We start from the raw sequence: 24784 nt of genomic DNA, 5'->3' as shown, positions 1-24784 counted from the left end.
CAAATTTCCCCCTGGGGACAAATAAAGTTCTATCTATCTTTCCATCTGTCTAATAAAAAAGGATAAGCGCATTCTCCAGCAAAATTAATAACAAGGCGCTTAATCAAGTGACTCACTATATTACTTGACAAAGAGAGACACAAAAGCACAATACATCAAAGCGAAGATATAGACTCATGCATGCACTTATTTATTTATTTCCTCTATTGAGTTAGTTTTACAAATGTTGTTTGGTACAAGATGTGCTCAGATTGCTGTGAACTGGTTATAATCAATCATTTCATGAATGAACATAAAGCTAAACACCTCTTTTTTTAAGTGTCACTTCAACATCTGCTTTGTATGACAGGACGACCAGTTATGAATCAGAATCAGCTTTATTGGCCAAGTATATACAGTGGATCCGGAAAGTATTCACAGCGCATCACTTTTTACACATTTTGTTATGTTACAGCCTTATTCCAAAATGGATTAAATTCATTTTTTTCCTCAGAATTCTACACACAACACCCCGTAATGACAATGTGAAAAAAGTTTACTTGAGGTTTTTGCAAATTTATTAAAATTAAAAAAATTGAGAAAGCACATGTACATAAGTATTCACAGCCTTTGCCATGAAGCTCAAAATTGAGCTCAGGTGCATCCTGTTTGCCCTGATCATCCTTGAGATGTTTCTGCAGCTTAATTTTCCACCTGTGGTAAATTCAGTTGACTGGACATGATTTGGAAATGCACACACCTGTCTATATAAGGTCCCACAGTTGACAGTTCATGTCAGAGCACAAACCAAGCATGAAGTCAAAGGAATTGTCTATAGACCTCTGAGACAGGTTTGTCTCGAGGCACAAATCTGAGGAAGGTTACAGAAAAATTTCTGCTGCTTTGAAGGTCCCAATGAGCACAGTGGCCTCCATCATCCATAAGTGGAAGAAGTTCGAAACCACCAGGACTCTTCCTAGAGCTGGCTGGCCATCTAAACTGACCGATCAGGGGAGAAGTGCCTTAGTCAGGGAGGTGACCAAAAACCTGATGGTCACTCTGTCAGAGCTTAAGAGGTCCTCTGTGGAGAAAGGAGAACCTTCCAGAAGGACAACCATCTCTGCAGCAATCCACCAATCAGGCCTGTATGGTAGAGTGGCCAGACGGAAGCTACTCCTTAGTAAAAGGCACATGGCAGCCCGCCTGGAGTTTCCCAAAAGGCACCTGAAGGACTCTCAGACCATGAGAAACAAAATTATCTGGTCTGATGAGACAAAGATTGAACTCTTTGGTGTGAATGCCAGGCGTCATGTTTGCAGGAAACCAGGCACCGCTCATCACCAGGCCAATACTATTCCTACAGTGAAGCATTGTGATGGCAACATCATGCTGTGAGGATGTTTTTCAGCGGCGGGAACTGGGAGATTAGTCATGATAAAGGGAAAGATGACTGAAGCAATGTACAGAGACATCCTGGATGAAAACCTGGTGCAGAGCACTCTTGACCTCAGACTGGGGCGATGGTTCATCTTTCATCAGGGCAACAACTCTAAGCACACAGCCAAGATATCAAAGGAGTGGCTTCAGGACAACTCTGTGAATGTCCTTGAGTGGCCCAGCCAGACCCCAGACTTGAATCCAATTGAACATCTCTGGAGAGATCTTAAAATGGCTGTGCAGCGACGCTTCCCATCCAACCTGATGGAGCGTGAGAGGTGCTGCAAAAAGGAATGGGTGAAACTGGCCAAGAATAGGTGTGCCAAGCTTGTGGCATCATATTCAAAAAGACTTGAGGCTGTAATTGCTGCCAAAGGTGCATCGACAAAGTATTGAGCGAAGGCTGTGAAAACTTATGTACATGTGATTTCTCAGTTTGTTTTTTTTAATAAATTTGCAAAACCTCAAGTAAACTTTTTTCACGTTGACATTATTGGGTGTTGTGTGTAGAATTCTGAGGAAAAAAATGAATTTAATCCATTTTGGAATAAGGCTGTAACATAACAAAATGTGGAAAAAGTGATGCGCTGTGAATACTTTCCAGATGCACTGTATACACAGACAAGGAATTTGACTCCGGTTTTACCTAGTATTGTCCCTGATGCTGTAAGATTGACTTAAGTGTTCATGAGAGTGATGGCCTGAGGGAAGAAACTGTTCATACAATATGTTTGGTAGTTTTGGCATACAGTACTCTGTAGCGCCTGCCAAAGGGAATTAATTGAAAAAGGTTGTGACCAGGGTGTGATGGATCCGCAATGATGTTTTCTGCCCATTTCCTGACTCGAGATCTATATAAGTCCTGAATGGAGGGCAGATCAGCACCAATGTTTTTTTCTGCAATCCTGACTATCCATTGTAATCTGTTCCTGTCCTGTTTTGTGGCTGAACTAAACCAGACTATAATAGCTGAATAGAGAACAGACTGGATTACTGCAGAGTAAAATTGGATGAGCAGCTCCTGAGGCAGGTTGAACTTGCTGAGCTGATGCAGGAAGTACAATCTCTGCTAGGCCTTTTTGACAATTGTCTCTATGTTTGATGCCCACTTCAGCTCCTGGGAAATTATGGATCCCAGAAACCTAAAGTTTTCCACAGCAGACACAATGCTGTTGAGTAGTGTGAGAGGGTGCAACACTGGGGGGTTCCTCCTGAAGTCCACTGTCATCTCCACAGTTTTAAGCTTGTTCAACTCCTGGTTGTTTTGACCGCACCAGAGGGCCAGCTGTTCGACCTCTTGTCTGTATACAGACTCGTCACTGTCCTTGATGAGGCCAATGACTGGCATATCATCTGCAAACTTCAGGAGTTTAACAGACAGGTCTCTTGAGGTGCAGTCATTTGTGTAGAGGGAGAAGAGCAGAGGGGAGAGAACACATCCCTGGGGGGCGCCAGTGCTGACTGTTCGTGTACTTGGGATTTTTCCCAGTCTTTCTTGCAGCTTCCTATCTGTCAAGAAGTTTGTGATCCACTGGCAGATGGGAGCTGGTACAGTGAGCCAGGTGAGTTTGGTATGGAGGACTTCTGGAATGATAATATTGAACGCCGCGCTGAAGTCCACAAACAGGATTCTAGCATATGTCCCTGGAGAGTCGAGATGTTGCAGGATGTAGTGCAGTCCCATGTTGATTGCATCATCCACTGACCTGTTTGCTCAGTAAGCAAACTGTAGGGGGTCAAGCAGGGGGCCTGTAATGTCCTTCAGGTAGGTCAACACCAGTCTTTCAAAGGATTTCATGAACACAGATGTCAGGGCGACAGGCCTGTAGTCATTTAACCCTGCGGTGGAAGTTTTCTTGGGAACCAGGATAATTGTGGAACGCTTAAGGCAGGAGGGAACTTCACATAGCTCCAAGGATCTGTGTAAATATGGGGGCCAGCTGGTTAGCACAGCCTTTGAGGCAGGAGGGTGACACACCATCTGGACCTGGTGCCTTCCTGATCTTCTGTCTCCTGAAGAGTTGACTCACATCCCCTTCACAGATCCTGAATGCAGGTATAATGTCAGTGGGAGGGAGCAGGGGCATGATAGTGGGTGCTGGGAGTGTAGTGTGATCAGCGAGAGTGAGAGGTGTGAAAGAGGGATTATCAAACCTGCAGCAAAACAAATTCAGCTCGTTGGCCAGTTGATGGTTCTCTTTAATATGGGGGGGGATGGTTTCCTGTAGTTGGTGATGACTTTCAGACCTTTCCACACTGATGCAGGATCATTGGCTGAAAACCAATTTTCCAGCTTTTCAATGTAGCACCTCTTTGCTGCTCTGATCTCCTTTGTCAATGTGTTTCTGGCCTGATTATATAGGATTCTGTCCCCACTTCTTTAGGCCTTCTCCTTAGACTGACGAAGCTGCCTAAGTTTTGCAGTAAACCAGGGTTGTTTGTTGTTGTATGTGCGAAAAGTTTTCATGGGCGCACACACACATCCTCACAAAAACTGACGTAGGATGTAACAGTGTCAGTAAGCTCGTCCAGGTCTGTTGCTGCAGACTCAAAAACACTCCAGTCAGTACAGTCAAAGCAGGCTTGTAGTTCCAGCATTGCCTTGTTGGTCCATCTCTTCACCGTTTTGACCACAGGCAAGTTCTGCCTGTAAGTCGGGAGCAGATGAACCAAACAGTGGTCAGAGAGTCCCATGGCAGCACAAGGGACAGAGCGATAAGCATCCCTTTAATGTAATGTAACAGTGGTCCAGTATGTTTTTGTCCCTGGTAGGACACTTAATATGCTGTCTGAATTTTGGCAGTTCTTGCCTGAGGTTTGCTCTGTTAAAATCACCAAGAACAATGAGCAAGGAGTCCGGGTGTTTGTGCTCCATGTTAGTTATCTGGTCAGCCAGGTGTTGTAATTCTTCACTAACACAGGCCTGAGGTTGAATGTAAACACCGACCAGAATAAACGAGAAAAACTCCTGCGGTGAGTAGAACCGTTTACAGTCAATGAAAATAGACTCTAAATAAGGACTGCATGTTTTAATTAGTACTGTGACATCTGTAAACGAACCTTCGTTTATGTAGAAACAGATTCAGCCTCCTTTCGTTTTCCCCGAGAGCTCCGTGATCCAGTCTGCACGGAGAAGTTGGAAGCTCGGCAGGTATAATGCACTATCGGGGATGTGCTCACCAAGCCAAGTTTCGGTGACGTACAGGACGGCAGATATAGAAAAGTCTGCGTTTATTCTGTTTAACAGTAGCAGTTCGTCCATCTTGTTGGACAAAGAGCAGACGTTCACCAGGTGTATTGAAGGGAGCACAGTTCAAATCCCCGCTGGCGCAGTTTAACAAGTGCTCCGGCTCGCTTCCCTCGTCGGCAACTCCTGCTAATTCTGTAAAGAGTGGCTGCTCCTCCGACTAAAAGTTCTGTAAAGTACTCTGTTTGGGTGACAGACAGTGAAAAAAGACTGTTACTTTCACCTGTAATTAGCACATTTACATGACGCAGAGACAATTTTCTGTGGCTCCTTAAAGAATTTCTTTTCCCATTCTGTGAACATATTGTAAGAGTCCAGCTTGCACTGATAGTTTTGAAAGTGTATAAAGCACACCTAAATCTGATTTTAATGGGGCTCTGATTTTTTTACTACACAGTCCCTTCACTGAGTTTGCTGTAGATACCTGCGCGGCCAGTGTATACAAAGGTCTAGGGAGTCTATTGTGGTCAAAGATTGTTTAGATTAAAAGCTCAGTTTTTCCAGAGTGGGTAATGGTTGAGCTCTCAGAATCTAAGGGAAGTGTATCATTAAACACTCCTTAATAACTTGTTGACGTAGTCCCTGCCCCATAGGCGTGATTTCAATTTCAAGGACAGTAACCTTTAATTTTATAAGGGAATTGGTTAATTGTATGAAGTGTTGAGCTACAGAATGTTTCTCTGAGTTAAATCTAATGCAAATTTTCAGCAATTCTGTGTCTGATACTTGTCAATATTTTTTCCAACATACATCAATGGGCAAGGACACCTTAGTAAGTAAATAACACCTTTGTGTTATATATTTCTGTTAAACTGTCTCTGGAAAGGATGTGTCTCTTACTTTATTACACAACTTTATTAAACAACTTTATTAACATTTTCAGATACAGTCTTTACATAAATTATTTAATTTATCTGTTTCATTTTTTCTCTCTTTTCTAAGGTTTTGAGACTGCCAAGTCCTTCGCACTACATGGAGCCTATGTCATTCTAGCATGTCGGAACAAAATTCCTGCTGCCAATGCTGTTAGCACGATCCTGGAAGAGTGGGTAAGAGTCTTGCTTGACTGCTCTAAATTCAAGTCACTTTATTGTTATTTTTCTTATTATCTTACAAGTAAAAGAATTTGTTTAATGACTTGTATTTTAGTAATTGAACTGCATTGTTGCGAAATATGCTTATATAGCAGTTGCTAGTTGTATTTGGCCTTCCCTTTTGGATAAAATAAAACAAACCAGCAATTGCTATTAAATTGGTTTATGTTTTAAATTTAAGACTAACTTATTATTGTTTTATTGTTGCTCTGCTGCATGTTGAGGATTGAAGTTTTTGTCGTACCTGTGCATTGTTGATAAGGTGTTTTATTACTGAGATTGCTAGGAGTGTTATTAGCTCATTGAATGTTGGATGTTGACAGAGAGCAAATTTAGGGATATACATCTTATATACTACACACACACACACACACACACACACACACACATATATATCATTGTTTAAATGCCGTGACCTATTTGAGTATTGTTGCTAATCATGTGCATTCCTTAATGGTCACAATTTACTTATCTTCTGATGTCTACATCCAGCATGATAATGCACCAAGTCATAAAGCAAAAGTCATCTCAAACTGGTTTCATGAACATTACAGTGAGTTAAGTGTTTTTCATTGTCCTACCCTGTAATTGAATCTGAAACCAATAGAACACATTTCAGATGTGGTGGAACCAGAGATTTGCAGCATGAAATTGCAGCTAACAAATGTGCAGATATTGCATGATGCAATCATGCCAGCATGGACTAGAATCTCAAAAGAAAATTTTCAATATCTAGTGCAATCCACGCTATGAAAAATTGAGGCTGTTTTGAGAGTATAAAGAAGCCTTACCCAATATTACTATAGTGTTACTATATGTTTTTGCATTTATTAATATACAGCATTAAATTGCAGTGGATTTAATTTGGCTATTTTGATACTGATCAACAGATAAAGACTCTTAGGGTGAAAGTGAAAAAAGATCTCTTCAAAGTATTCTAATTTCTAAAATATAAAACACAAAATAATTGATCACATAAGCATTCATCCCCTTCAAGAAAATATTTAGTAAATGCAGCTTTGTTCTTTTTCCACTGATATTAAGAACTTGATTTTGTATGTTAGTTGGAATCTGCACTGATAATGGAAAAGATACTATATTAATGAGAATTCTCCAGTAGTCAGCCTGGGCTCAGATAAGCAATAAACTGATCACTTGTAATGTTGGTAGATCCTTTCCTCCCTCTTCCTGTAGCCTATTAATCTGAACCTAGTATATCTGAGATGTCATTTTTTTAATGTGACAATATGCTCAACTATTTTCCTCCATGTACAGGAGTGACTTACACAATTAAGTGACACTTAGTGTTATGAGCTACTCAAGAGAGATCCTGCTCTTCATATTGCCTCTCTGATTAATTCTGTGATTAATCAAGCAGCTATGATGTTGAATACTATAGTATTACAGAAAAAAAATGCAAATACGTAATTTATATCCTTGTACCCCTGTTTTTTATCCGTTACCAAATTACATAAAAATCTTGAGAATCTACCAGGTCATCCTATAGTTTCTGCTGTGAACTCTACTTTACATCCATTAGCTCAATTCATGGATTTTTATATTTCACTGTTTGTACTATTGGCATGTTCCTATGTCAAAGATTCTGCACATTTTTGTGGCTGCTACATGATACTGTGTATGAGGATGGCCTTGTTATGGCCACCATGAACATTACTTCACTTTATACTAATATCCTCAGGATGATGCTCTAAACATAATTTAAACTACTTAATTACAATTTTTGGCTTACCAATGTAATTTGATTGAGTTTATTGTACAACTTTCACGTATTGCTTTAGGTTAGAATGTTTTTGCAATTATAATTTTTATCATTTTTATTCTCCATATAAAGGCTGCTCCCATTACAACTCCTTTAGTCATAGTATAGCTAATTTATATATGTCATCCTTTAAAAAACAATTAATTTTTTCTTTAGAAATTCTTTTTATTGATCATTTAGTGATTTGACTTAGTTACAGTGACTATATTTTTCTGATTTGGAAGGGTACTTATGAGGAATTACAGTGTTTCTTCATCTATATAAACTACCGTAGATCCTGGAATATAAGCCAACTCGGTTTATTAGCCGACCCCCTTCTCTACCTACTAAATTACATGTATTTGCCGATGACTGGTATTTAAGCCGAACCCCTTCTCCAAGCAAAATTTTCTAAATTTCCTTAAAAGTGTCTCTTCAGGTATATTTATCATGTTTATCGGCGAGATTTTGAGACTGCCGGCATTTTTGATGGAAACCAGGAAGTGATTGCGGAGAAGTTTGGTAAAATGAAACGTTTGTGTTGAAACTATATACGCAAATACGGTACATTGGCGAGTTGATTTCCGGAGACTCGTTACAAATTTGACTAACTTAAATACGCAATACAGTGGACCTTTGACTTACGAACTTAATTTGTTCGCGAAGGCTAACCCATAATGCGTTCCGAACCTCCCACTGCAACACTTACTTAACCTTTTCATAATAAAAAGGGTTGTATAATGTGCATAATTTACCAAAACACCAATAATTTTTCTAATGTACTAACCAAAAAGTTATAAAAAGTGCCTTGCCTACCAGAAGTAGGCTAGATTAAGCTAGGAGCATGGCGGCACGCATGGTCGCAGCAGCTCAGGGCTCTCCTTTTCAGTGCACTTTTTTTTTCCTTGTTTGTGCACGATCGGTTTGGCGAACATCCGCTACACCCCTCAGAACCTTATAGACATCGGTGTCCAGAGCCAGACATCTGTTTCGAGTGTTTTTCATCACACGCACAACATCCCAGACAACATAGCGAGACCAGCGGGCTCTCCGTGGCTTGTTGTCGGGTCTAGGAGACGTCGCAGACAGAGGAGGGAAAGAAGGCAGAAGTGGGGCCGCAGATCCGGCGTTATGCTAAGGCTAAAAAAAAACAACCATACAAGTGCTATACAGAACTTTTTTTCTGCACTCAAGTAGCTGCTTTTAATCTCATTGTACATGTATATAGTGACAATAAAAGGCATTCTATTCTATTCTAAAAACAACAATTTCATACTGTACTCACCATTTAATTTGACATCTTTGGGCTGCAGGAAGGGAGGAGGAGGAGAATGAAACGGAAGGTGGTTATTGTTTAGAAGGAGCCTCCTTATGCAAATCTTTTCTTGTAAAATTGTCGAGATGGTGGATTTCGACATGCTGTACATATTAGCGAAATCGGTCACACGAACAGCACTCTCATATTTCCACACAATTTCCATCTTCGTTTTAATTGTGATCACTTTCTTTACCTTCTCTTCCTTCCTTAGCAATTATGTGTCTTGCTTGCATGGTCTTAGTGAATTATATAACAGTAATCCCTCCTCGATTGCGGGGGTTGCGTTTCAGAACCCCCCGCGATAGGTGAAAATCTGCGAAGTAGAAACCATATGTTTGTATGGTTATTTTTATATATTTTAAGCCCTTATAAACTCTCCCACACTGTTAACATTATTAGAGCCCTCTAGACATGAAATAAAACCCTTTAGTCAAAAGTTTAAACTGTGCTCCATGACAAGACAGAGATGACAGTTCTTTCTCACAATTAAAAGAATGCAAACATATCTTCTCTTCAAAGGAGCGCCGTCAGGAGCAGAGAATGTCAGTGAGAGAGAGCATGCGACAGAAAAGCAAACAATCAAAAAATCAATAGGGCTGTTGGGCTTTTGAGTATGCGCACCACGATAAAGCAGCCGCAAAGAAGGGAGCAATGTAAAGGTAGTCTTTCAGCATTTTTTAGAGTAACCTCCGTATCTTCTAGGCAAACAGCCTCTGTACAAACAGCCCCTCTGCTCACACCCCCTCCGTCAGGCGCAGAGCATGTCAGAGAGAGTGAGAGAGAACAAGAAAAACAAACAATCAAGCACCGCTCGGGGAGAACATCGTATATCATTGAGGAGTTTTAGTTAATACGTAATACATGCTCTGATTGGGTAGCTTCTTAAGACATCCACCAATAGTGTCCCTTGTATGAAATCAACTGGGCAAACAAACTGAGGAAGCATGTACTTTAAATTAAAAGACCCATTATCCGCAAACCAGTGAAAAATCCGTGATATATATTTTGATATGCTTACATATCCGCTTACAAGCCGCGAAAGTCGAAGCGCAATATAGCGAGGGATCACTGTATAGGTAAATCACTGCAATCACTGAAATTACATCCACAAACACATGTATCTGGGCTCCAACTGATAATACTAACGCTCTTGGTTGTTTGTTTACAATCACGCAAGTGGATACACGTGACCGCATTCAGGTCGTAATGCAAGATGTTGGTCGTAAATCAAAACAAAAATTTTTATTTGAAACTTCCCGATAATTTATTATAAATTTTATGAATAAAATCAACAACTAAAACACTGTTTTGAATAAATTCTTTATTTAATTTAAAGTACCGGCATGCAAAGTTACTTGTTCATCTGAAAGATGGCTCTGTGGTTTCGTCATTATTTACTTCTGTATTCATCGGCAAAACCGGAATTGCACTGGAAATCTTTAATCTGAAACGATACTCGTTGTATAAACCGACCCCCAAACTCCAAGCCAAAAATCTAGGACGAAATTCTCGGCTTATATTTCGGAATCTACGGTATGTAATCTTAATTTATCTTTCACACTTAATTATAGTGTCACTTCCATTTTATTTTTAGATATAAATATATACAGTAATTGAGAAATAACTCATTTCAATTTCCTTTATGCTGGAAACCTACTAATTGAAATACTGTACTTTACTACATGCTTCTATTTTACATCCCTGATCCTTGATCAATAATTTAACCGTATCTCAGTTTTTTCTTATTCGTCGTATTTGATCAGAATGCTAGGGATATGAAAGCTTGGTTTTTACACAGACAGTACTCTAAAATCTGCTTCAAGAGGGCATTCAGATATGCTTTTCACAATAACGGACAGTTATTACTTACATCAGAGAAGATGTCTTTTGCTACAAATAGGATAGTGTGTAATCTTACATATTATTGTTATGCTAATCAGATTAGATGTATGATTTTGAAACATTGGCATATGTTAAGATTATACCCTAGTTTGTCTGATCCACCTCTCTTTGCCTTCTCTCATGTTTGGAATCTTTGGAATTATCTTGTGAATTACTTGCATGCGGACATCACTGGTCCTTCTACTACAACGTCTAAGCACATTACTCCGCATGCAAACTTTGCTATACGTAGGTAAAACCCTACGCTTTATCTGTTTTCGTATTGCAGAACATAAAAGTAGCATTAGGACTAGATCTATGAAGCATCCCGTATCTAGACATTTCATTACCACAAATCGCAAAGTCTCAGACCTTAAGCTTATTGTTCTTGAAATAGTAAAGCCACGCTCCTGCCGGGGTAATTTTGACAATCTGTTGCTAGTCAGTAAAGCACATTGGATTTTTCAGTTAGACTTTACTTCCTGTTGTTCTTAATGAGTCATTTGCCTTTCTGTGATATACACTTGAGTGTCTACATCCTCTTGCTTTCATTTCAAGTCAGACAAATACAGACGTATGTGTTACGTGGAGTGTGAGAAGTTCAAGCTTTCATTATTTCTACTTTGTAACGTATTCTGTCTTTCTAGTTCTGTTTTATTGATTTTATATTCTTATTGGGTTTTCTCCAGTTAGTTACAAGCCCCTCAGTTGATTTCTTCTAGATTTACATATTTATGTATTGGTAAGGTGAGCTTCGCTTTTTGCTAAGTAGTTTCTTTTGAAGTGCTTATACATTTGTGATAATTCATAATTAATTTTATCATTTATACAGCTTTCATTTTTGGTCAGTTGATTGATGAATGATTGGTGGATCTACTGTCATTGGCCCCTATCCCTATATCATAGGTATTTCATTCATTCAGTGTTTTATTTTATTTATATATATATATATATATATATATATATATATATATATATATATATATATATATATATATATATATATATATATATATATATATATATACACAAACCGGATTCCAAAAAAGTTGGGACACTAAACAAATTGTGAATTAAAACTTAATGCAATGATGTGGAGATGGCAAATGTCAATATTTTATTTGTAATAGAACGTTGATGACAGATCAAACGTTTAATCCGAGTAAATGTATCATTTTAAAGGAAAAATATGTTGATTCAAAATTTCACAGTGTCAACAAATTCCAAAAAAGTTGGGACAAGTAGCAATAAGAGGCTGGAAAAAGTAAATTTGAGCATAACGAAGAGCTGGAAGACCAATTAACACTAATTAGGTCAATTGGCAACATGATTGGGTATAAAAGAGCTTCTCAGAGTGGCAGTGTCTCTCAGAAGCCAAGATGGGTAGAGGATCACCAATTCCCACAATGTTGCGCAGAAAGATAGTGGAGCAATATCAGAAAGGTGTTACCCAGCGAAAAATTGCAAAGACTTTGCATCTATCATCATCAACTGTGCATAACATCATCCGAAGATTCAGAGAATCTGGAACAATCTCTGTGCGTAAGGGTCAAGGCCGTAAAACCATACTGGATGCCCGTGATCTCCGGGCCCTTAAACGACACTGCACCACAAACAGGAATGCTACTGTAAAGGAAATCACAGAATGGGCTCAGGAATACTTCCAGAAACCATTGTCAGTGAACACAATCCACCGTGCCATCCGCCGTTGCCAGCTGAAACTCTACAGTGCAAAGAAGAAGCCATTTCTAAGCAAGATCCACAAGCTCAGGCGTTTTCACTGGGGCAGGGATTATTTAAAATGGAGTGTGGCAAAATGGAAGAGTGTTCTGTGGTCAGACGAGTCAAGATTCAAGTTCTTTTGGAAATCTGGGACGCCATGTCATCCGGACCAAAGAGGACAAGGACAACCCAAGTTTTTATCAACGCTCAGTTCAGAAGCCTGCATCTCTGATGGTATGGGGTTGCATGAGTGCGTGTGGCATGGGCAGCTTGCATGTCTGGAAAGGCACCATCAATGCAGAAAAATATATTCAGGTTCTAGAACAACATATGCTCCCATCCAGACCCTGGGAAGACCCTGCATTTTTCAACAAGATAATGCCAGACCACATTCTGCATCAATCACAACATCATGGCTGCGTAGGAGAAGGATCCGGGTACTGAAATGGCCAGTCTGCAGTCCAGATCTTTCACCTATAGAGAACATTTGGCGCATCATAAAGAGGAAGGTGCGACAAAGAAGGCCCAAGACGATTGACCAGTTAGAGGCCTGTATTAGACAAGAATGGGAGAGCATTCCTATTTCTAAACTTGAGAAACTGGTCTCCTCGGCCCCCAGAGGTCTGTTGAGTGTTGTAAGAAGAAGGGGAGATGCCACACAGTGGTGAAAATGGCCTTGTCCCAACTTTTTTCCCCCATGAAATTCTGAATCAACATATTTTCCCCTTAAAATGATACATTTTCTCAGTTTAAACTTTTGTTCCGTGATTTATGTTCTATTCTGAATAAAATATTAGAAGTTGGCACCTCCACATCATTGCATTCAGTTTTTATTCACGATTTGTATAGTGTCCCAACTTTTTTGGAATCCGGCTTGTATATAATATTTTTTTAATTCATTAATGGTTTCCTATGCCCTGAAGAATTTGCTCTTCCTTCAAACATATAGGCCAGATTTACACCTTGCATTATTTAAATAGGTTCTGAAATCAGTCTTCTTAATACTGTATGTTATGCCTATCTAGGCTTCATGATATATTCTTTTTGGTGATTATTGTAAACAGCCATGGCTGGTTATTATTTTTTCTGTTATTGTTTCTATTGTTTGCTGTATGATTATACTGTCTTTGTATATATATTTTTGGTTTTTTTTTTGTTTTTTTGTAGTGTTTTTAATATATTCACTTTGTATTTTCTTGTATGATCCATTGGCATCAATTTTTGTTTTTTATTTTGCAGTGTTTACACATTTTGTTGTCTTACACGTGGGATATTAAATTTGGGTTTATAACTAGTTTTTTATGGTGATTACATTGTGTTTACTTCAATGTTTTTGTTTTATATACTTCATTCTATAATAACTAATTTTATGTTATTGAAAATATAGAATGGAATTATATACTTTGACAATTTTTTCTCTTTTCTTTTATATGCATTTAAAATACATATAGATACTTGTTTTGGGTTCTGTTAAATTTATCTTTTGGTAATTTTCCCAGTAAGCAAGTTGTTTATATCTTTAGTATTTTTGTGCTAGTGTTTGTTCCATGTTGTTATTCTTGCCATTTATCTTGGACTTAACCAGCAACTTAAGTCTTTTCCTCTTTCTATTATCATATATAGTGCCCTCCCTAATGTTTGGAACAAAGACACATTTTTTTCTTTATTTACCTCTCTTCTCCACAGTTTTAAATTACAAATCAAACAATTCAGATGTGATTAATGTACACATTGCAGACTTTAATTTAAGGGGGTTTGCATACATTTTGCTTGCAACATGTAGAAATTGTAAAACTTTTTATACATGATTCCCCCCATTTCAGGGCACTATAACTTTTGGCACATTGCAATGGGAGATATTTTAAATCGGTCATATTAGGTACTTTGTTGCAAATCCCTTGCATGCAGTGACTACTTGAAGTCTGCGATTCATAGATATCACCAGGTGCTGAATATCTTCTCTGGTTATGCTCTGCCAAGCTTCTAATGCAGCCATCTTCAGTTCTTGATTGTGTTGGCGGCTTGTCCCTTTAAATTTTCTCTTCAGCTTATGAAAGGTTGGATTTAAGTCAATTTGATTTAAATCAATTGTTTCCTGCATTGCGCCCTGTGTTGGCTGGGATTGGCTCCAGCAGACCCCCATGACCCTGTGTTAGGATATATCGGGTTGGATAATGGATCTAAATCGATTCACTGGCTTAGCCATTTCAAGACATTTCCAAATCGGCAGTTATTTTGTTCATTGGTGGTCTATATAAGTTTGGCCAAGCTGGCCCAGTGATTCCCGATGACATGCCAGCACACATAGCTTGTAAAGCTCTTTCCCCACAGCATTATCTAATGAAGTCATCCTGTGTTGTAGACGGGATGCATACATGACTTCAGTATTCTCAGGTTCCAAATCAGTTGGTACCATGGTCACATTAAGAAATCCTTCACAGGACTGAGGTGAATCTCTGTTGGTGAGGAAACTACCAATAAGAGAAGATTGGTATGGATCTTTTGTTGCAGTTGGTCAGCCTACCTCAGTGAGTTTAGTCTCAACACTTCCACCATCTTCTCAGTATTGTGCCAGCAGCACCTTTCCAAATCTATTAAATGGTGAACCGAGATTATTCTAGAGTTTATTAGGTACAGTATGTGTTCAGCACTTCTTGACTCACATTTCCTTTCATTCTACACTTAGCCATATCTTTGTAGACACGGAACACACATGAAATGCATGTGTTCCAAATAACGATATACTGTATTATTTACCTTATACAACTCCAGACACCTCACATGCAGATAAGGAGCCTTGAGCTGGGAGAACTTTTTGCCTTAGTTGAGCTCTGTCGAGCTGGGGGATGGGATAGCAGCCTGGTTGTGCTGATTGATACATTGTGATGGTGCAGGTCCCTTCAGACTCCCTCTGCACATATGGGAGCTTCTACAACCCAATACCATCGATAGTTATGACCAAGATGAGCTGACCAATGGGGACAAATCTCACAAGTAGTGAGGGGATGATGGGAAAATGCTAAAGTGCTTTTATTAAAGACAATTCCAAACAAAACAAAAAGTGTCAACAGTGCAGTGTTCCAAATGTCCATAAATAAATCCATAAAAACCAAGTGAGAATGGGGGATAAAAACCATAATAAATGCATTCAATAAAATCTGAGGTTAAAATACAGTCATTAACACCTCACAATCTCAGCCCACCTCCTTCTCCATCTCCCCGGCTCACCCATCACTTGCATAGCTGGTGGAGACTCAGTAGCCACAAACTTCATTCCTCCGACCCCCATCTTGGCTCCCTCCAAACTGCGCAGCCAGACAGTCTGAGGTCGGCTCTCCTCCAATCTTCCTTCATGCTCCTGCAGTCGCAGCTCAGATCCATAGGGAGGTCATACGACCTGCTATCCCCACTCAACAGTATTATTCAGTGGGGCGAACCAGCTCCTGGAGCGCCACAGCCTATACTCCTTTGCAGGGCCCCAGCTCGTGCTGCTTTCCTCATCCATGTGGCTAGATCGTCCTCCCAAGACTGCTTCTTCAGTCATCTAACCTCAATTCTCTCTTTCAATCTCTGATCCTCGATCTTCTCCCCCTGCACTGGCCCATACTTTTATAGGGCTCCATGGGCGCAGGACCTTAAATCACAATTGGCAGGATGCCATTGAAGCAATTGAGAGACTCGCCCCACCTACCTCATTAACTCCCTGCGATCATGCAATTGCACCCACAGCGACTGACATGGCTGTCTGGATTTATTTAAAACTGGCCATTTATTTTGAAGCCACGGACCCGCTATACCACACACATTTACAAATCAAAAGATGCTGATAAGGAGAGGTGCGAAGGAATTTAAGGTGGCCCGGGATTCTAAGTTTTTTTGAGTTTTTTTTGTAGGCTTCAGGAATTCTAGTGTTAAATTATTTTGATAAAACCACTGGAACACTTTTGCACCTCCCACTTTGTTTTTGGTGTTGTGTCCTCATCTGCTGGCTCATACCTCGGGTTATCGGCAGTAGCAAATTCAAGTGGCTCCTGAATGCAACATGAAGCGTAGAGCTGACCTATACTGTCAAACCATCACTCTGATACAGGTTAATCTTAGTCTAGTCTGTTCTCAAGACATTTTTCAGGACCTTTTTCCAGAATTTTGAAGGCTCTTTGAAGTATTTTTTCACAAACTGTAATCTGGCCTTACTGTATTTTTTGTCTAAGTAGTGGTTTGCATCTTGCAGTATGGCCTCTGTATTTCTATTCATGAAGTCTTCTGTGAATGGTAGTCTTTGACACTTAAACATCTTCCTCCTGAAGACTGTTTCTGATCTGTAAAGTTATGCTATGTATTACATCTATTATAGCCTTGAAATATTTAACAGTCTTAAAGCAATCTATGCTGCTTAAAGATTGGGTATAAACAGATATCCTGTCTTACACTCAGACCTATACTTCGACAGACTAATATGTTTGTTTCACAAGCAGACTTGCATCAGTAGACAGCACTGCGTGAAGCATGTTGTTTCGGATGTTCCATGTTTTTTTTTCTATGTGAGAATGCAGCATAATGGCACGAATATGTCAGTGCTTGACTGTATTCAGCGTTAGCGTGGCCTGAAAATAAAATGTACTCCTTTGGTTTGATTTTATTTGTTCTTATTTGATTATCTGCATTTTGAAGAGCTAGTGTACATATAAAACAATGTCTTTGAAAATATGGGTCCAATTTGCAAAAAATGCATATGCAAAAACTAGACAAAAAATGGTAAATTGGAGTAATTTTGCTTTTATTTAGGAAAGAAACCTAACAGTGGAGCAAGCAAAGTTTACTTGACAAGGTTTTTAAAAGTAAGCTAAATAATCGTAAATACAATCTTTTTGATAAGTCAGTGTTTCTTACAATAAGGAAATCAAGATTTAATGTCATGGTATACAGTAAATACTTTTCACTTGCTTAGATTTCATTTTTTGCAGTGTGATGCAAAAGTACACTGTATTTTATGTTCCAGTATGGGACGATAGTGTATTACAAGGGACGTGTAACAACACTGCTGGTGTGTGTAGATGAAGACCATTATCAAGAAACAACATAAGAAACGATCATGCACTATTAATAGATTTTGTATTAATTTGACACTGTTTCATTAAGTGTGAAGTGCTGTCAGATTGACTGGATTAAATTGACTTATTTAGGAGTTGAGTTAAAAAATGTAATCGCAGAATTTTTTAATGTGTTAATTACACCCATTAACGCTGATTAATTAGGAGGTCTAATTAATATCGTTCATCCTTTGGCAAAATACATGGTAACTTGTATCATAATAAATTAACTGGAAGAGAAATGTTTCTTAACTGAAAGAAAACTTTATTTATATGAAGATTAATTTTTTATACTTCATTTCAATATTAATTTGGTATTTCATGTGGACATTTCTGTAGCTGCAGATGCTTGAGAATGAAACAATCTTGACTGACTACATTGCTCATTCTAATGTTTTGATTACTCTTGTAACAATTTATAAACAATGCAGTGAATCTGTGTGTGTAGTGGAGGTGGGTGGCGTAAGTTCCTTTAGGCCAATTTGACCCCATTTGTTAAATATTCTGTTTATTGATATTTCCTATACGCTGTTATTAATAGGTATTAAACAGGGAAGGGTTGGGTGTTGTAATCAAGTTTGATTATTTCACTAATATTATAGCATCTTGACAGTCACACAGATTTATGACTTGGAAAATAAACAAATGAAGCGCAGGTGGTGGAGCAGAAAGAATAAGCGATTACAAAGCTTTAATTACCAGAATCCTAGGGCTGAGATAGAATTAGTTGATTAATTGCTAGATGTCTATAGTTAAGTATATACCAGATAGTAGATATTTTAAGCAAACGTATATGTAAAAAAATGAAGTATTTAACAGTTTGAATGATTTCTTTTATTTAATAAATGTTAAAGTCTGTCTTTCACATTGTGAATCTGTTCCAGGTACAATTTTTAAATATGGCACAGATATGTTATTTTAAAGCAGTTTACTGTCTTGTTCTTCCAGTATTTCAAGAATATTTTTATGGATAGAAAAGTGAAGAAAGGTATTTTATGTAAAGCTGTTTACTATATCATCTGTGAAAAGGAAATGGATTATAAAAGTTCTGCCTCAAGCTGTCATGTGAAAAGTGACAAATGTTCATTTTCCTTTTCCCCCTGCACATTCTAGCAAAGGTTAGTAAAGGATGTAAGTGGTCACTTCTACGGAAGGCTCAATACAAAGCACCATTTTATCTACTTCTAGCTCTCTCAATTATCTGCAGTAATCACAGGAAAAGAAAAGTATCCGAGAGGATAGCATGGGTTTTGACTTGGAGGAAATAAAAGGAATAGTTAATATTAGGCATGTATCCTGCAAATGAAAGTATTACAGTCTACCTTGTGCCGCTTTGCAGTGTAAACAAGGAAGTTACAATTTCCTAAGAGCTACGATCTGTTGCTGCTGAGTAAATTAGAACTTCTAATTTGCCCAGAGTACGCTAGCTGCAATTTTCAGCACAAACAGTAACTGTATATCTTAAAATGTAATTTAATCCAACAGTAGACAACTAGGAAATTTTTTAAATTCTAAAGATCCTTTTAGAAATTACTCACACTGTATTGCATAAGTATAATCATGTATTTTAACTATGATCTAACTTCCGAGTTTCACAAGTTAGATCTCCTAAATAGCCCCAAATGCTGAAGGTTTATTCAGAAGATTCATATTTGCAATTTTCCTCGTGGTGTCTCTGTAGGCACCCTTGTTCGCAAGTTATTTGATTATCAGCCAAATGCAAAACTAATTACGAGATAAGGGGATACTTAGGAAAAAAAAGGAATAAGTAGTAGAAATGTAATTGTATAATTTAACTGCTTAAAGCTTTGATTAATAGAAATATTTGTCTTAAAGTTATGATTAATTCAAAATGACATAGATTTTAAAAAGCAAATGGTACATTGAAGAGCAATGGTAGAATCCAGCTATTTTTGAGAAGTATTTACATCATACTAATTACTTGTGTAAAATTAAAATCAAGCAATTAAGTGCTGCTGGGATAGGCATGAACTCAGCATGAGACTGAACTAAAGGCATGTTTACAGGGGGCAGTTTATTATAGGTGGTTTGATAGTGTTGCTTACTTGTATATTATATGTACCGTAATAATTATTTGCTTGCAGAAAGCATCATTCACTGGTGGTGTATTTTAATCATTAGACTGAGTTGGAGTTTGTCTCGTGTGCTTATAAACCGTGCTTACACTAACATTCTTAATCTTACCTGCATGTGTAGTGCTTACATTGTGGGCCTAATGACATTTCTAATCTTGTTGCCCCTGTAAAGAAAGATTTAAAACATTTACCTCACAGATAAATAAGTAGCATAGAAACCTAAGAAGAAAATTTGAATATGGAAATTAATCTATGGTTCAAACAATTGTTTCTTGCTAATTGCATATCTTGATCAACCTCATTTAGCTGTTTGCACTTCTTGGTCAACAAGACAGTATACTTCAGGCCTTCAGTTAGCCCTAACAGCTCTTTGATTTATATCAATTAGAATCTTCTAAACTGAGTTAATTTTCTTCTTGGCTTTGTGATGTAGAAAAATGAAAATATATCTGTAAAATCCAGACATGTGGAGAACATGCAAACTCAGGTCAGACAGTGAAAAGCATTCAAACTTAGTATCCTGGATCTTTAACAGCAAAACTAATTAATGACCTGTTATGTTATCTTCTTATTTTCTTGCCTGTCTGGACGCAATACATGTAAATCAGCAGCTGACAGTCAATCTCTGTGTACATTATGTCCTACACAGAATTGAACATTGTAAAGTAGATCTACTGCCCACTAATGATGATTGTTTGTGTTTTCTTTTTTTATTTAACATATTTATAGGCATTTATTTTGTTTGTTTAATTTATGTTTAGTTGTCCTGGAGCAATGCAAGTTGCTAATACCATCATGATAGAACTAGGGCAGTTTTGCCACACACATGCATAATGTTTTTGGTGCTATTAATGTAAGTCCATGTGAAAAACACAACTGCCTCGGTCAACTTCTTGTTAGCCCCACCATCTCAAACTAAGGGATGACTGACCCTTTCTTCTTATGGCTGGGTGCATTCCTGTTTCTTTTCAGCTCTCCAGCAATGCTATAGGTGTCTTCTGTCTGTCTAGCCAGACAGTAACCAGACTGCTTTTTTTTTTTTTTACTTTTTGCATGCATCTGCAAAAGTTTTTCACACCTGGATTTGGGGATCCTCTGCCATTCCTCCTTGCAGATCCTCTCCAGTTCTGTCAGGTTGGATGGTAAACGTTGGTGGACAGCCATTTTTAGGTCTCTCCAGAGATGCTCAATTGGGTTTAAGTCAGGGCTCTGGCTGGGCCATTCAAGAACAGTCACAGAGTTGTTGTGAAGCCACTCCTTCGTTATTTTAGCTGTGTGCTTAGGGTCATTGTCTTGTTGGAAGGTAAACCTTCGGCCGAGTCTGAGGTCCTTAGCACTCTGGAGAAGTTTTTGTCCAGGATATCCCTGTACTTGGCCACATTCATCTTTCCCTCAATTGCAACCAGTCGTCCTGTCCCTGCAGCTGAAAAACACCCCCACAGCATGATGCTGCCACCGCCATGCTTCACTGTAGGGACTGTATTGGACAAGTGATGAACAGTGCCTGGTTGTCTCCACACATACCGCTTAAAATTAAAACCAAAACTTTCTATCTTGGAGTTTGCTAAAAGACATCTGAAGGACTCTGAGATGGTGAGAAATAAGATTCTCTGGTCTGGTCTGAAAACTTGCTGCATCTTTCCTAAGAAGACTCATGGCTGTATTAGCTCAAAAGGGTGCTTCTACTAAATACTGAGCAAAGGGTCTGAATACTTAGGACCATGTGATATTTCAGTTTTTCTTTTTTAATAAATCTGCAACAATTTCAAAAATTCCTTTTTTGTCTGTCAATATGGGGTGCTGTGTGTACATTAATGAATGAAAAAATTAATTTAAATGATTTTAGCAAATGGCTGCAATATAACAAAGAGTTAAAAATTGAAGGGGGTCTGAATACTTTCCGTACCCACTGTATTTTCCCTTAACATGGTTTTGTTTAGTAATTAAGTACTTAACATCTGCCACACAAAAAACATTCAGGAATTCAGCATGATTTTAAAAAAGGCATTTTAAAATGAAACTAACATTGAAGCCCGAAAGAAATTGCAAATTAACCTTAATGAAAGGAAAGCCACAAAGTTATAATGTGTGTTTTACTTGGATATAGCCTTGATACGTGGTTTTCTGTTTGTTTTTTATCCTTTAGCTATTTGGTGTACTAAGCCAGTCATGATAATAATTGATTTTGGCAATCCACACTCACCAAGTGTTAAAGGATTAGTCATGTACAGTAGCTGTCATGAGATTCAAGTTATTAATTATAGTAAAATGTATTGGGCTGCTATACTGCCATTTGGTGGTCTTAACTATCACAGCATGATCAAGTAACAAAAACTAAGATAGTAAGGTAAATTCTGTCTTTGTTATTTTATTAAATTCAATAGAATCCATGTACATTAATTTTGAGTCTAAGAATGTGCTTGTCTTCCAACATGCATGTCCATGTCTAATGTGAATACACTTTCTGGATTATACATTACAATTACTATATTACTGACCCTGTGATTTCAGCAGTAGTGTGTCAAATATGGTCCCTGTTGAGTCACATTAGGCCTCAAAAAATACTAATTCCTTAAAGAATCATTCTCATATTTTTTATGTTTTTTTAATACTGGAGAAGGTTATCTTTAATCCTTTAATTCTAACATACATGTATTTTTTAATTATGCTTTATTTTACTTTTTTAAAACCTTGCCTTCAGTGGAGGAAATGAGAAATTTTGAATCCTGATTTATTTTAATCAGGAAGGAATTATCTAACATAAATCTCTCCTGGAGTAGAAGAATGGCCCTGAAGCAGCCAAGAAAAAAATATCAATACCAAGGAAGGGAGAAATGATTGTTCCAATTCACTGCTTAATTGACTTAAAAGCCTAATGAAAAAGCAGTGTAGCGCTGTTAGTACATAGTAAGTCTAATAAACAGAGAACTCTTACAGTGAGCTGAATAGATTAGACAATGAAAAATTATTGCTATATAAAATTGTTTGGATCTTGAAATAACATTTTTTTTGTTTTTACCTTAGTTTTTATTGTAAGTGATTACTTTTGGTGTGTTGCAAACTTGAACATTGTTGTGACATTGTAAGTAAAATTAAGTCTAAATCAAAGACATAATGGCTGGAATATAGGGCCCTACTTATTACATTCCTATAAAAATTAATGTTTATTACAGGTCATAAAACATTTTTAATTTCATTCCATCATTATGCATACTTAGGATTATATAGTTTAGCCCAATAAAACCAATTCAAGAATATGATGATGCAAAACTGAGAAATAATTTGTAAAGATGTATATCTTGTATTTCATGTAATTAAGTGAAAAATAGAGGAATGCACAAGGATTCTTGCAAAGGATTAAAAAAAAACCAAAAAAAGCAATGTATAAAGAAATTAAAGTGCTCTGCAGCTAGTGCTAACAATTTGGCAAAGGCTAGTATCAACTATATGTCTGTCTCTCAGTCTGTCAGGTTGCTTTGGATACTGTATTTTAAAGAACTTTATACATGTTTTAGTCTAATTTTCTTTTACTGTAGAAAATATATTTTAATTATTAAAGCTGTAAAAACTACTAAATTGGCTTACTCATTTACAATACAAAAGCAATTTTCCTTCTTATGACAGAAAGCACGAGTTGGCATAAATGAGACAATTTTTCATTTAAACACAGCGAATGCATGATCATAATGTTTTTTTTCTTTGAGGAAAAGTAAGAAATATTATCCAAAATAAAACATTCATTGTGTTAAATTATCACATGCCCTGCTTTGGAATGCCACTTTGTCTGCTGGTTTTCTTATTGCCAGTTTACTAATGGGGGGATGTTCCTAGCCCTTGCTGAACCATTTCAGTTTCTTCATTTCCCTTCTTTAACATTTCTGTTAATGTAAATTTTCTCTATGAGAATTTGATTTCTTTTCAGAATAATTTAATAGATGCATAGAAAAATAATATACTTTAATGAATTTAAAAACATTCAAACAAATAATGATGTAGCCTATCTGTGGCACCATGTGAAATTTTATCTGTCTATCTGTTGTAGCCAGCAGAGGGCATTCCAGCTGCCCAAACCCCGACACAGACAGTCACAGACACAAGTCTTGCTACTCAACATGGTTTTATTACTTTGGGGAAACACTTTTATCTTGATCCCCACTGCACAGCACAGTACAAGCACCAGTAACACAAGGCACCACAGTTCTCCTTCCTTTCTTTTCCCAGTCCTTCCACCTCCACACCTCTTCTGGCAAGCGTCTTCCTTCTTCTTCCCGACTCTGGCTCTCCAAGTGAAGTGAGGCAGCTCCTTTCATACTCCTCCTGGGAGTGCTCCAGGTGGCTTGTTAGCCAGGTCTGGAATTACTCCCAGGTGTGGTGGAAGCCCAATGTAGGTAGGTAGACTTTATTATCCCATTGGGAAATTTGTTTTGCAGCAGTAAAGTACAAAAACAGAAGACATTGTTACAGAGACCCAATAGATACAACAAAGACACAACATTTGACAACCAGTGTCATTGTATAAACACATTCCAGATCCATACAAAGAAGAAAAATTACTTTCAAAAGTATGCAAAATAATAATACAGAATTTTGCATCATCCCTACAAGTAACTTAATTTCAAATGCATATAGTTCTAAGAATAAAAGAGTTCTTAAATCTTGTGCTCTTTACCTTTGGAAACCTAAATCTGCAACCTAATGGCAAAACCTGAAATTTAGAGAAAAGAGGATGACTACGTTTTGACAGAATTGAGTTGGCTTTCTTTCTAACCTGTTTGCAATATATTTCAATGATAGACGTCTGCTGTTAACCAATAACTTTACTGCATGTTTTCAAAATATTAAGATGATTTATATTCTTGTTGCTGAGGTTTCCAAACCAACAGATAAAAGCAAATGTGACAGTTGATTCAATAGAGGACTTATAAAAAAGTGTCATTATGGTTTTGTTCACTTTAAAACATTTGAGTTTCCTAAGAAAGGCAAATCGTGGTTGCCCTTTTTTACAGATTTGCACTGTGTTAAGATCAAAGTTTAGTTTGTTATCAATGATTTTCCCCAGATATATTTATTGCTCTGCCATCTCCACTGTCTCCCGTTTATTTCCAGCGCCGCATCCGAGTGGCAGCCTTTCCAGCAGCTCCGTATATGACTTTATCTTTTT

General features: G+C 37.7%; 1 protein-coding gene across 6 annotated transcripts in view; it reads left to right on the top strand.

Annotated features, from left to right (window-relative positions):
• Nucleotides 1-24784, top strand: part of wwox (WW domain containing oxidoreductase) — a 1268497-nt gene that overhangs the window by 65633 nt on the left and 1178080 nt on the right. For all 6 annotated transcript variants that reach the window (XM_039763360.1, XM_039763361.1, XM_039763363.1 and 3 more), the window contains exon 5: nucleotides 5606-5712. In XM_039763360.1, the coding sequence (XP_039619294.1) occupies nucleotides 5606-5712 (107 nt within the window). The remainder of the gene's footprint in view (nucleotides 1-5605; nucleotides 5713-24784) is intronic.

This window comes from Polypterus senegalus, chromosome 9, assembly GCF_016835505.1.
Source record: "Polypterus senegalus isolate Bchr_013 chromosome 9, ASM1683550v1, whole genome shotgun sequence".
NCBI lineage: Eukaryota > Metazoa > Chordata > Cladistia > Polypteriformes > Polypteridae > Polypterus > Polypterus senegalus.
The sequence above is the reverse complement of the archived record's forward strand: the minus strand, read 5'-3'. Positions and strand labels throughout refer to the sequence as shown.